Raw genomic sequence first — 14,265 nt, 5'->3', positions numbered from 1 at the left:
TTTTTTTTTGCTCTTTCTCAATGACTAAAAAGGTTTTAGTAACTGGACTGGGTTTCTCTGTATGTTGAGAGACACAACTTCAGAGCATAATGGCCGCTATTGAAATATGTCTGATAAAACAAAATGTGTTGTTTCATGGTGGGGACAGAAAATGTCCTCCGTTTCTGTAATGACTCACATAACAATAAGTGCTGTTTATGATGTAACACTGTTTCCCACAAGCACGTGTCGACTTAACCTTACTGCACTTGTGTGTAAATCAATAGCAGTGGTTTAATCATTTTCGACAATAGCAGCCTGCAAATAGGGCATGAAGTGCGGAGCTTATTACAGGATTGAAGCTGTAAGTATAGACTTAGGGAAGCCTGCAGGCGGGCAGCACTTCAATGTTGTGTGCGTGTGTGTGTGTGTGTGTGTGTGTGGTGTGTGGCGTGCACCAGCACTCTTCTCCAGGTGTTCCCATATCAGTCATGCTCTTAAGCGGCCTGGCTGTCAGTCATCCGGTGGAATATGAGACGAGTCAATATCACCACGGGGTGCCTTTGAGACTTCTCCATTTCGCCACAAATAAAGTTGTGATTTTTTTTTTCCATTGAACTTTATACTCATTGCATTTATTAGGTGTTGAGCTGTTAGAGATGCATATTGGTCAGGCTTTTTTTTTTAATATACTGTATATAAGGCTAGGTTCAGACCGCAGACCCAAATTGGATTTTTATGCCCATATGCGACCTGTGCCAGATTTTTTGGACAATCTGAACGGCTCAGCTCAATTCCGATTTTTTCAAATGCGACCTGGGCCACTTTCATATGTGGCCCAAGATCGGATACGTATCAAATTCTTTGCAATGTGACCACAGTCGGCGAGGATGCATATATACGACATTGACGTCATCCGGAGCCCAAAATGCACTCCGTGTGCTGCGAGCTGGTAGAGCAAACCTGCAAAGTTGTTTTGAGTAACAGTATTGGCTTCATATTGGACTTTAATTTAATCCTACTTGAAACATGAAGCATAAAGTGGACATTTACGGTGATAGTCGTAATTCAACCACGTAGATCGGTTCAGTTTTTGCGCGCGGTAATGACATGACATCATCTTGAATGACTTCTCCACGAAATGAGATCGAAAAGCCTCGCCTCATAATTTGCCCTAAATACTGGATTTGTCACTCCTACCGAATCGCTCCATTGTCGAAAAGCTCTGACATGCTGGACCACATTTACTTCCGTAAACACTACATGGTGAGTGACATCGTCTCTTCTTCTGTGCATGCGGGTCATTTTATGGACGCATACGTTCACACACCGGACAGACCGAGGTCGCTTTTATAATGTTATGTGAATGCTGACAGGAAGAAAAAAAAAACACATTTTACCAAAAACTCTGACTTGAGCATTTAGACCTGCAATGTGAACCTAGCCTAAATTACCTTGAAGCAGACAATGTGAGCAAATGTTTGTACGCTCATGATCAGACCTCAAATCGTCATTCTTCTACTACATTTTCATGATGAGGACAACAAGGGCACTTTTTAGTGATATTGACCCAGACCAGAAGAGAGAGTGTTGGTTTTAGGTTTCCAATAATTCAAGCAACTAAAATTGAAGCTGGAAATAATTCAGTTGCCCAAAGTGTTTATGCAATGCTATAGAGAATCCAATCAAATTAAAATATTTCTCCTCTCAACATCCAGGCAACCGCCACAGATTCCCATCACCACAAGCGCCAGCATGGTCTACCCCGGGGCCATCGCCATGGCAACGACGACGCCCTCGCCCCAAATGACATCGGAGTGCTCGAGCGCGTCGGCGAGTCCTGAGCCGACCATCCCCGTCATTCAGAGCACCTTCAACATGAAGCTGGAGGCCAACAACATAGCCAACAATAGCGAGCCGGTCAACGGCGAGGACGACATGGACATGTACGAAGACTTCGAGGACGAGCCCAAATCAGACTACAGTAGTGAAAATGACACACAAGAGCGGGTCAGCGCCAACTAATGGACGCCCAACGGGAAGTGTTAAGACGGCACCACAGAGGTTTGAAAGTGTTCACAAGGAGGACGAAAACACGATGCGAGCCAGCATGCACATGTGGCTTCGATAACCCCCCCCCCCCAACACCCACCCCCCCCCCCCAAAAAAAAGCTATTTGGTCTTAAGTGTTTCTTTGTGTGTGTAGCTGTACTTTTTTTTTCTCATGTCATTGCGATCGTGGACATCGAAAACAAAATGGCTGTGACCTGGAACGTACAGAACTTGAAATCAAACATTTGTTCATTCTTACGGTTATAGACGTTGTTTCTGAACCATTTCAGGACATGACATACATGTCTCGCTCAGGTATTGTGTGCCAGCCAACAGCTTGTGAATGTGTCTGATCATCATGGCGACATCACCAGTACAAAAGGTCACATGATTCCAACATGCATCTGTATCGGTACAATGTATGCTATTCAACTCCCGAAGTCGTGCATCAGTGCCATACAAGTAATTTATAAGGTTAAATAGATGACAATGAATCTAGATTCATTATCTATACAAATATGAGTCAGGAAGTACTGAACAGTTTCCCCTAATCATGAACCAAAACTTAGCCCAATCGACTCAGAAAAAAAACAGTACTGCCTCTCCACTCGCTCTTTCCCAGTTTTACTAGCCATTCCCAGTCGGCAATTTGTTAATCTGAGTGGTTGTAATCAGGCCAGAATGCTTCAGGGCCAATAGGCCGCCAATCCGCTGGATTGGAAGAGCAGCGAAAGGCAGCTTTGGAGGCATTACAATCTCAAATTGTGTAGCAACACAACATTCTCTTAAACGCTTTAGCCCCCTTTGGAGGGCAAGTTTAAAGTCTTAGCTCCTCAATTTTTTTTTTCCTTTAATTCTTTTTCGACATTGTAAATCTTAAAACGGACACTAAGAAGTCTTAAAGCAGAGCACAGTCATTGGGTCGATGCAATGACTTGATTACTGGCGCAGTCTTAAGACGTGAGGACATTTGTACAATAGACAACCCAAAACATTGGTCAAGTGCACTTAGTCTCATTGTGTCCCCTTGTAAACCACATCTCAACAATTGTCTATGCTAGGGGTGTCCAAACCTTTCTTCCAAGGGCTGCATACAGAAAAAATCTCGGAGAATGCAAGAGCCACTTTGATATTCTTCGCCTAGTGAATTGAGAAACTTGCATCTAAATCTATTCTACACGTTTCAAGACACTGAGAAATATGTCATACTCCATTTCGAAGATATAGCATTAACATAGCCTTCCACCATTTCAGTTTTCCGGTTTAATTAGACGAGGCTAAAATGGTGCCAAGCGATGGACTTCTGCTCTGGCAGGAGTTACCCCTCCACTACTGTATCTGAACTTCATCTGAACAACTTCATTCTCATCAGCAGTTATCCAGTGCAATTATGACATGCATTTTGTTAGGTAGCAATGCTTACACCCCCAAAAATGTATCTACCCTTCTGATAGGCCACTGCCATGGCCACTTTAGAGTAACTCGTCAGAAAACGGTGGAAGAGTAAGGATGGGGGGAATTTAAAAATAAAAAGTACAACTTGATTGGAAACGTGTAGACCGGGGCTTTAGGCTGGCATGCCGGCTTTAGAGTGGCTCGTTGTCACACCGTGGGAAAAGCCATCAACAACCTGATGGCGTATAGTTCAGCCACCACTATAAGTGGATATATTTTCATATTTTCATGCCTCAAACATGCAATTATGTGTACCGGTAGGCAGACAAAAGGCGCCTGAAGTCGCATTCAGGTTGCAGTAGATTGATAGTTTACAGTTGAGGGGGGTGTGGTTTCGGCATGTTGACATTCAACGGGCACACCCACAGTGTCAATTTTTCACGATTTTGAAGCCATTTTATACATTTGGCAATTTTTTTAGTTATTTAATTTTGGCAGGGTCGTTAACTTTCGGCGGTGTCAAATTTAGACTTAGATTTATTTTCACCTTACAGAAACCAGAAAATTGCAATTCATGCCATTTGCTGCTATGACTAAATTACACCGTAGAACAAAGCAGGTAAACGACACAGGCCATGCCGATTGTTCTTTTTTCTTTTAAAATGGCCCCCGGGCCATAGTTTGGACACCCCTGGTCTAAAAGCTGACAAGTGACCTCTTTGGCTCGATAAAGCTCCTTGAGCAGTCAAAGCCTCCGTTTTGAGACCAAGATCCTCTTTATAGGGCACAAGGTTTAAGTGGCTCACCCTCCTCCCCGCCCCCGACGCCCTGCCTTGACCCCTGCCCAGAGTACCCTGAGTCCACAGGGGGCGCCATCTGGCTCCGAGAGAGTACACAAGGCCAACAATAGAAGCGAAGGTGCACGTCCCTCCATCAAAGTGCTGGAAGTGAGGCCTCGGCAGGGCTCGCGCCGCGGCCCGTTCGCCAGGCGCTGGCGAGCAGATGGAACAAGTACATCAAGCTGTGGGGGATTATTAAAATGACTGACGACTGGATATCATGTGAAATGCGGCATTATTAATGCATGACTGGGGCTATTCCCCCCTTGCCCTTGAATCCGTCCATTTTAGAACCCACCGGCCGATCGCAGGATCTCCACTGTATTTCCTCCCAATCGCGACACATTTGTATCACTTCATCCTCTTTTAGGCCGCATCCGTCTTGTGTCTCATGAATTTTTTTTTTTATTTATTGTCCTTATGTTCTGAACTTAAGCTACAACACACACTTTATACAGAGTGGATATCCTGACAACTTGTGTTCCTCCTGTCTGCTGGTGGTTGAACTGATTTGTATGTGATTGTAAATATCGTCAATATGACCATGCCTCACACGTTCAGTGGGGTCGACCTACAAAGGACGGAAACTTGACTCTGCTCATGTGGCGAAAAGACAACAAAAAAATAAAAAATAAAATTAAAAAAAACTCAGAAAAAAAGCCAATAAGACGAACTCATAAAGGAGACGCTGTTTCAGAAGTGTTTGAAGCACTGGATATAAATTGTATTTTTGATCAATTCTGATTAATGTGAATCTGTTTGAGGATTAAAAAAAAAACACCATGAATTAACTAAAGTCCCCAGAAGGACTGAAATGGGTTTGCTCTCACAGTTGCCAGATTTTAGTCCTTATTTTTTTTTTGTCTGTTTATTTATGCAAAGACTTGTGATGGGTGAACATTTTGCTGAGGCTGCCTTGGGGAGGGAGAAACTTCCAAATTTGACCGCAGGCTTCCTTTAGCCAGGAAACACCAGAGTGTTGTGTATGAATCTATTGTTGTATTTATTACTCGCTACCAGAATTATCAGTAAAACAAAAGGACAATCAAAAAAACAGGATGAGAAAAAAAATGCTTGATGAATTTGGACTTTGAAAATTCACCATCTCATTTAGATTTTATTGTACATATATAAGAAATCTATTTTTTATTTGATTATTTAGTAAATAAGCTATGTATGTGGCTAATCTATTTGATTTCTTTCATCTTTCTGTGTTAAGTTCACGTTTGAAAAATAGCATTGTACCTTGAGAAGATGCTGAATTTCGCTTTACCGGCTGAGTTCTGATCATTGGACTAATTCAAATCAATCAATCAAAACAAGCTACAGTGGTGCCTTGAGATACAATTTTAATTTCTTCCATAATTCAAAATTGCCGTATCTCAAATCATCTTTCGCTACTGGAATGAATGGAAAAGCCATCAATCTGTTCCAACCTCACCCACAAAAACAACAAAAGGGCTGTAATGTTTTTTTTTTAATTAGGAAAATAGTACTCAATAATATTGCACAACATACAAATAGAATATTTGTACATCATGATCATTTTGGTGTGCACAACCTATACAGCCGTCGCCTAAAGGGTTAAAACAACAACACAACTTCGTCTTATGCTATCTTAATGCTAACGCACAATACAAAATGGCACTGACGGGCTAATGAATAGCATCAAGGAATTGCGGCGCTTTAAACACATAAGTTGTAATTCTCTTTGTTTTATGTTTAGTTTAACTGTAAATTTAAACTGGGAGTGGCATTAAACAGCTGGAAGCCTCTTTTTTGAAGAATAATTGCTCATTATATCTGGCAAACTGCTGCTCGTTGCCACCAAGCAGCACTCGTAGCTGGAATTGTTGCTCACAGGTCAAAGCAGAAAGCTGGCTGAAGGAAAACTTGTATCTCAAGGCGCCACTGTATAACTCTCCAGATTGCTCTTCTAGTAGAGTAAAAGTAGGGTATTCACTTCAACAAAAAGCACTTGATGTCAAAGAATTTGATCATAATCACGATAAAATCAAACGGCACTAAATGGTGACAAAAGACACAAGCAGTCACGCAGGGACATCATGAACAAGCGTGATTGTTTTCAACACATTTGCTGTATTCTAAAATTAGAAAAGCGGGAATGTGCATTTATTTATTACTGGCAAAATGCTGTTCTCTTCTTGCCAATTGTTTTTTCTTCTCATACTTATAGTGAATCGTTTCTTCTCCATCCATGTTTTCTCTTAATCCTCCATGCAAATGGTTTGAATGAACAACTAAGGACAAAAAGCGCATATGCTGGTTCAATCCTTTTACTGTAATTTGATTTTGTTTTGTTTTGTTTCATTTCTTCTGTCGGAGCGAGGAATACGGTGGGAATGTTGTGTGTGTTAATTTAATCAGCACAATTCACTGACATGCTGGACTGACTTACTAGCTGCTGTTCAGAAGGGCAACATAATGTTTGGTGTTGTTCTATAGAGGTACTTTTTGCTTTCTAGTTGTTTCTCAAGCAACACTGTGTCAGGCTCTTCCATCAACCGAGCCTTGACTTTTTTAGATGGCTGGCAGTCTGCGTAAATATATAACTCTACTTTTTTTTTCCTTGGCAGGTACCTACAGTAGGGAAATGGAAAGTATTGTTTGGGTGTTATTAGCGAGAAAAAGAATTACATAGTGTCTGTTGCTGCTTTAAAAAAAAGTATATGTCTGAATATGTAAATAGTTTATCATAATATCTTGTACAGTCCAATGTAAAGTTTTTAATTCAACTTAATAATGTTGCCATTATTGTGTTCACATTCTTTATACATGGCAAAAGATTATTTGCTAGGTGATAATGCTCAAAAGAAGAAAAATGTTTGTTTTGTTTGTTTGTTTGGCTTCCTAGTGTCCACCAGCAGCTCTTTGGTTTCCATGTGCAGTATTGACGTGTGCTAAACTTAGGGTGAATCATTTGACAATGTATGTGGGGAGGTGTGTGCGTGCACAATCTCCCTGGCTTTTGTAGAATTACTATATCAAGTTCAAACAAACCAAGACATCAATAAATAAATGATATATTTGGGTGCATTTAGGCATCATGGAAATGTGCATACTGTCTAAAAAATAAAGAACAAAATGATCCCGGCAAGAATCAGTTGAGGCATTTTATGGTGTAATAGCATTTCTGTATGTGTCAGTCCATTGTAACAATACGACAGGAGGCTGGCTAGCGGCCTGTTTAACTACGCTCATTTACCTCAAGAAGTTCCTCCCTTTGTGTAAAAGAGAACAAAATTGTGTTGCAGAGAGCTTCTCACATCACTCCATCTTTTGTACTGCTGTTGACACTTACACATTAAAGAGGCATTTTGTTTAAACACTGGACTACCTCACTGTCTTCTTTACCAAAGTTATTTTCACTTGATTCTCAGGCATCCAGGTCATGGTAATAAGCAAAGGTCAAGGCAACTGGAATCTTTGTAGTATTTGTTGTATTTTTCTTGGTTTACAAAAAACATACAAAAATTATTTAGGCAGACAATTCACTATGTCTTTTCATTACGTCCCACCATTGCAAAGATGTTGCCTTACAGTCAAAATATCAGTTAAAAACTGTGTGGGCTTGATGATTTTTTTTTTTTAAATCTCAGTCATTCAGGTCGTGCCAATCTGCAAAGTTTGAATCAAGGCAACGGGAATCTTGTTTGTTGAATTTGTAGTGAGTTTTTTTTCTTGTTTTCTGTAAACATTCAAATTAGGCAATTATTCAAATAGGCGAATGTTATGTTTAAAAAAAAAAAACTCAAGGCAACTGGACTGGTCTTGTTTTCTGAAAATGTTAAAAAATGACTGATTCTGATAACATGCATTTCCCCAATATATTCTTATTTTGTAATTGAAAGAACTTTCTAGTAGAATTGCTTAACGCTACATTAAAAAACATTTATTTTCCAATCTCTTACTAGAGTGGCGGAGGGCATTTTTGTCACTCAACTACAGAGTATACCAGGCCTCAACTAGATGTAAGCGTTTACTACACTGAAAAAACAACAACAACAAAAAGGTCCTATGGATTTACCTAATTCGAACATGTGCATCAGTTGCACATGATTCAAATGTGGTCAGCCGATATCATTTTCTCCAAGAATAAACAAATGATATGTGTTAATTTAACACATTTTAATCATGAGGAACTGAAAAGCAAGTACTTTTTTTTTCCAGTGTCGGACAGCTGCCCTAAATCTTACAATGGCCGTCATATAATTAATTACATTTGAATGATTTATACAAATACTGATTAAAAGAATGTTCATCCGTCCATCCATAAATCTATACTGCTTACCTTGTTCCGAGATCTGGGGAACTATATTCAATCCCAATTGAAATAAGGTGATAGACACACTGTGGACCATGCAAACAGCGATTATGAATATAACGTATATGACAATATTACAGGCATCATGACTAATGCACTTTGTAACATAGTTGTTCTATATTCTGTAAAAGACGTCTAATTGGGGTGCAGGGTTAATTTATTACCTGTGTCTAATTTGCCATTCACATGTGCCCATGTCTGTGTTTGTGTATGGATTTGAGGGTGTGTGTGCGTGTGGGGGTGGGGGGGTGAGGTCAACTTGAGAGTTGTGTGTCCATCATCCCTACTTGGCTTTCAGCCACCTCTCCCTCATTACCATCCAAACTATTCTGGATGGTACACCCATTCTGCCTTTCAGATGATGCATCATTTCAAATGATGCTTCTCTTCTGTAGTTTTCTTTGTACACAAAGCTAGGTCCAAATAAACACTGTCAACGAGGGCACCGCTACAAATGAAAGCCGTGTCAGTGATGTTGCTGTAATAAGGCCTAGATAGACCAAAAAGACGTTGGCCAACAGTGACAAGACGCTTACTCCCTGTGGCGTCCGGCCGGCTGTCGGCACGTCACGCTGGAGGAACACACCGTAATGACAGACAGCGACGCTGACCATTAAAGTACCTTCTGCGCATGCATAAGATGTCCCTTATAAGACCCTTCCATACCATCGGCGGAGGTAGTCACTATTTCCCATTGTTAGAAAAATCCAACCGGAAATCTGTTGGCCGGGGGCGGATTATAAAAATGTAAGCAATGTATTCAGCTATATTCTTCGCTCACGATGAACTCCCACGTGAAGTAGACCATCACGTTCTTGACACGGTATTGTGAAATACTTACGTTGTCAACCCTCGCTCTTGTATTTGTAAGAAGATTAAGGCATCGGAGGCACTGTTTTTCCGCATTTGTCACGTCCCGTTGGTGCTCCGAGCGCTGATTTGCTAGCTAACAGCCAATCGGAGTGACCAAATGTCACGACTGGCGACGCCGATTCAACATACGTAAACGCCCCCAAGACGCTTACAGACGGGTTGCGACACTACGACGGTGGCCACTACACCAAACAGACGGCAAATTCAGACACCACGACGCTTCACGACCTCCGGCGTCGGTTTGGTCTATCAGGGCCTATAGACGTGTGTGGAACGTCTAAGTAGCAGCAGATTGTCCTAAGCGTGGGGTCACCACCGTGGTGCCCACCAGGTAGCCACCAAGGATCACATGAGTATCCACATGAGCGGGCCTGTTCTAAAAATATCTCAATACTAATGGGCCATTGTGATTTTCTAGTAATGTTGTTTAAATGATCATTTGAAAATTCAACCAATGGAGTTTTTGCTCTATCACGTCAAGTTTTTGAACCATAGGATCCCCATTTTCTTAAAGCGCCTGTATCATGCTATTTTAAGCGTTCCACAGTTAACTGTATGGCATGGTAGGTTAACTGGACACTCTAAATTGCAATTTGTGAGGACAAAATGTCATCAAAATAAATAGATATTTCACAGATCCCAAGTGCAAACACTCAACATGATGCAAATCAAACTACAAATCTCGACCTGTGAACCCAGCATTGGCAAAGTGAGGCCTGCTCGGATGTCACAGCTCTACGGTTATTATTAATAAGGCTGTGTTGTTGTGAAGCCGCAGGATTACAATTTCACAAGTCTGATAAGCAAACACTGTGGAATGAAAGGAGGCGTATTTTACGAGCTCAATGCTACAGCGCTTGCACCCTGCAAATTTGTCAGGCAGCCCCATTTCCCCGAGAACAGCTGCTATTTATCAGTTTTTCTCATTAGGCTTGACTCATTACCTCATTGTACAGACTTTGGCAGTGGCATTACAGGGCCTCCACAAACAGCTGACTTGTTACGAGACGTGCCGATGTCTTCCACCTGTCTAAGGAGGGATAAACTTCTTCCAAGGCACAATACATTTTCGCTGTATTAATCCATAGACTTGTCCACTTGTGTCTCCATGTAACTGTGTGTTTGTGAAAGGACACAAGTTCATCCCAAGTGTCCTCCACATGTACACAAAATGAGGGTGTAAGAACAGCACAGCCCTTTAGTGATGTTTTAATCCTTGGAGGTGAAGGACTTAAGGAATCTTGCTCATTTCACAGATGGTTTCAAATAGATTAGTGCGGAGAAGCAGCAGCAGCAGCAGTTCCCTGAGAAGAGTTGACCCACCAGGCTCCCTGTGCAGCTGCCAAAAGCCTGCGCCTGATGCTCACAAGTGCCTTCCAAAAGTCCGACAAGGTTAAACTCAAACTTAAGCGTCCTCAAACGCCACGCTGATTGCACTCCCGACACAGTTTGAGGATTGTTTTGACTATTGGATTGTGACCGTTAGCCTACGTCTGATTCGACGTGTCTGTCTAAGGTTGTTAGAGTTACAATTGCTTAAATAATATCTAGGAACACTGGAAAAGCTTACAATAAACAATCTCATATTGATTTTACATGAATCTTATATGTGTTAGCCTTATGCTAAAATTCAAGCAAATGACCCATTAATTCAAATTTTATTTTATTCAAATCGACTATTTTTAGCCGATATATAATACATGGACTGACCGATAGGCAATTCCTATTTGGTCCGACTTGACAAATAGACAGATGGCGGAAGGGTACCCAGGCCGCAGACGGCGATTGACAGACCCGCACATTTTAGTAAAATGCCCACCTCTGGTCATTACACGGTATTAAGTAAATCAGCAAAAGTCAAACGTGACAGAGTGGAAACTGAACCATGTCAAGTGAGTGAACCACTTCACTGTCAGTGGCTCTGAAAACAATTTTCCCATAGAAAATAATGGAGATTAAATTAGTCTGGTTCGGCTTCAACTTGTTGGCGACATAATCATTTCATTTACCACACAGGCCATGTTTTGTTAACTGTTATAGAAGCGTAAAAATAAATTAACCACTCTTACTAACACGATGAGCTAGCAGAGGGAGAGAGTTGTTCCACATCAAAACTCCATGCAGCTTGCTTTGTGGTAAGCATTAGCTTCTTTTTCCCCCCATTCCTACTGCTGCCGTATTGTGCTGAGCAGCCAGGACAGTGACACATGGTATGCATCATTGCATTTCTCCTCTCTTACTATAACTGCCACCATTTTGCGGTGGCATGTGACTTTAAAAAAAAAACATATGTAGTCATCATTTTACATTCTTACTGAGCTAGAGCATTGTGAGAACTGCCAACATCTCACGTGACGTCATGCATACAGATAGTTAGACTTTCTGTCAATTTTGAGCAACTTCAACTACATTTAAGTATACCCTTGCTTTGTCATTTGCCTTCATTATGAAGGTAATCGGAATGAATGTGCCACTATTTATTAAACATCATGCTAGATTGAAAACATAAATTTGGGGATAGCGCACCACAATCACAGGAAAATGTGTTAATCTTCTGACATGTGTCAAAAGTGGTATCTATAGAATTGGACGATTTGGTCTTGATCCAAATGGGTTTGTTGGGCTCTACCGGATGTCATTTTAGTTTATGGTTTGTTTGTTTTTCTCAAATGCGTGGCCCTGGGAAATATCGCTTGACCGCTTCCTGTACTACGCCAAGACAATGCAGTGCAGCACAAAGACTTTCATTTGGCTCCAGAGCCACAATAACATGTTGTTTTATGTTCTTCACCAATAGACACTGGACACAATGCATCCGAGAGACATTTCAAGCAACGGAATAAAGGAGTGAATCAGACTCTGCGTGCTATTTTGAAAAGGCCAAGCCTGCTGCTAGAACTGGACTCCGTCCGAAAAAGCCTGACACAATCCTGGCGAGGCTGAAAAGGCCCAACTTGGACTTCATGTGCCAAGACAATGGCCCAGCGGGGAAAAACTCGACATGCTTTTGTCTAACTTGTCATTCTTTGGGGCATCGCTGTGACCATAGCCTAGCGACCATCTGAATGTTATTTGTGCCTTTTTGACCCATATTTGGGACAGCTTTCACAAAGCGCTAAAACAATGCAAAGGAGGGACAGGCCTCCAAACCAGCCAAACCGGCTTCCAACATGTTGGCATCATGGCTCATGCTTTAAACAAGTCAAAGAACGTTAAATCATGAGTACAAATGATCATTATTATTATCATTTTTATTACCTACTATTCATTAAATGCAGTGAACCACAGTAAAGGCCTTAAACATGGAATGAGCATATACGGTATCCAAAAGTATTTGGAAAGAAATTTGCATAAAGCTGAACATCTTTGGCGTTTGACGCGATGCAAATGTGCTTGCCGGGGTGATGATAGAGGAAATCTATCAAAGTGATCTTCTGTGCACAGTTGTTAGGAACACTGGCTTGCTAAATGAACTTTTGAAAATCCACACGGGACAATATTTCAGAAAATGTAATTTTGCAAACTGTCTCACATCATTGCACCTCGTCAGAGCACTTGTCCCCCAAAGCATTTGACTACATTTCTGTGGGGAAGAATAAATGTTCAACGTGTGTCTCTGCTATTTTTTTTAGAGGAATCAAACAAAAAAAAAAGAAAGGCTTCTTAGGATATGTGTTATCCTCCCCAAGCTATCACTCAGCTCTCTCATGCATGTGTGAATTACACACCTTTATGAATATGTAAATGTTGGGAATGCCTCATTAAATTGTAATTCATGCATTTTTCACATGCCCAACACTTAAACAGTATAGCCTGATGAATTATCATTTGAAAAAAAAATCCATCATCACGTTTTGAAAGGTTTTTGATCATTTTGTATAGTTGAGTGAATGTGATTTGTGTGGCTTTTTATGTCGATATTGCTGCAGCTGTCGTATACCTCGATCTATGAATTTCCACGCTGAATAAGCAAGACTGCTAATGTTAAGACATCCTTTTACATGTAGATTTGTTGCATATTCAAATGCAATATTTGGATTTCAAAGTTTCTTGATTAGTTAGTACTTTGTGTAGTGTTAAGGCAAATGAGTGGCTTAACATCAAATCATTTTGTAAAAGCAAACAAAGGTATGAAGGAATCAATGTGAACAGATTCCATTGATACCAGTAAATAGGATAACGCATTGCTTGGGTAGTCACTCAACACTATTGCTTCTACAGTTTCACCATTTTGTTGTTTTTATCAATTATCATGCGTAATCAATGAAACCCTTTCATCTTGAGTCTCACTATCTTGAAGGGGGACAATTAAATGTGTGAAAAGATGGCTTATCATTAAAATTGTCCAAACATTTGCAGTCAAGGAAGATATTTGATTGATATGGTATTTGTTGAACAAGTGACTGATAATTACATTACTCAGAACAAATGAAGAACTATCGATATCAATATTACGTCAACGTCGTGTAGTTATTCTGCTTGCCAGCCTCTATTTGCTCGGATCATATTTTTTCTTTGGAAATCGGTTGAAATGGGTGAAATGGCATGACTCCTTGTGACTGGCTCCAAGTCAGTACTGAGATCATTCAAAATCTCCAAAATTGCATTGCTGCATAGAGGATACGTTGCTATTGTTTTTGTTTCTGGCATTTCAAAAATGTTTATTTTTGAAATGTCATCCATGCCGCCTCTCATTTTGCCTACGCTAAGATTGCATCATTTTTGCGTGGTGCTTTACACCTGCTGTTCAGATGTGCGACTTAAAGACGCAAAATCAGTCAC

The 14,265-nt window shown here is 40.8% G+C and overlaps 1 protein-coding gene across 5 annotated transcripts in view; it reads left to right on the top strand.

Moving 5' to 3' along the window:
- Window positions 1–7,619, top strand: part of sox6 (SRY-box transcription factor 6) — a 155,250-nt gene extending 147,631 nt beyond the window's left edge. For all 5 annotated transcript variants that reach the window (XM_086025553.1, XM_086025551.1, XM_086025550.1 and 2 more), the window contains one exon: window positions 1,698–7,619. In XM_086025553.1, coding sequence (XP_085881679.1) covers window positions 1,698–2,004 — 307 coding nt within the window. In that variant the 3' untranslated portion in view covers window positions 2,005–7,619. The remainder of the gene's footprint in view (window positions 1–1,697) is intronic.
- Window positions 7,620–14,265: the final 6,646 nt, after the last annotated feature.

The sequence above is a fragment of the Filicampus tigris genome, chromosome 3 (genome assembly GCF_054856515.1).
Source record: "Filicampus tigris isolate MCC_2025a chromosome 3, RoL_Ftig_1.0, whole genome shotgun sequence".
In the NCBI taxonomy this organism is placed as follows: Eukaryota; Metazoa; Chordata; class Actinopteri; order Syngnathiformes; family Syngnathidae; genus Filicampus; species Filicampus tigris.
The sequence above is the reverse complement of the archived record's forward strand: the minus strand, read 5'-3'. Positions and strand labels throughout refer to the sequence as shown.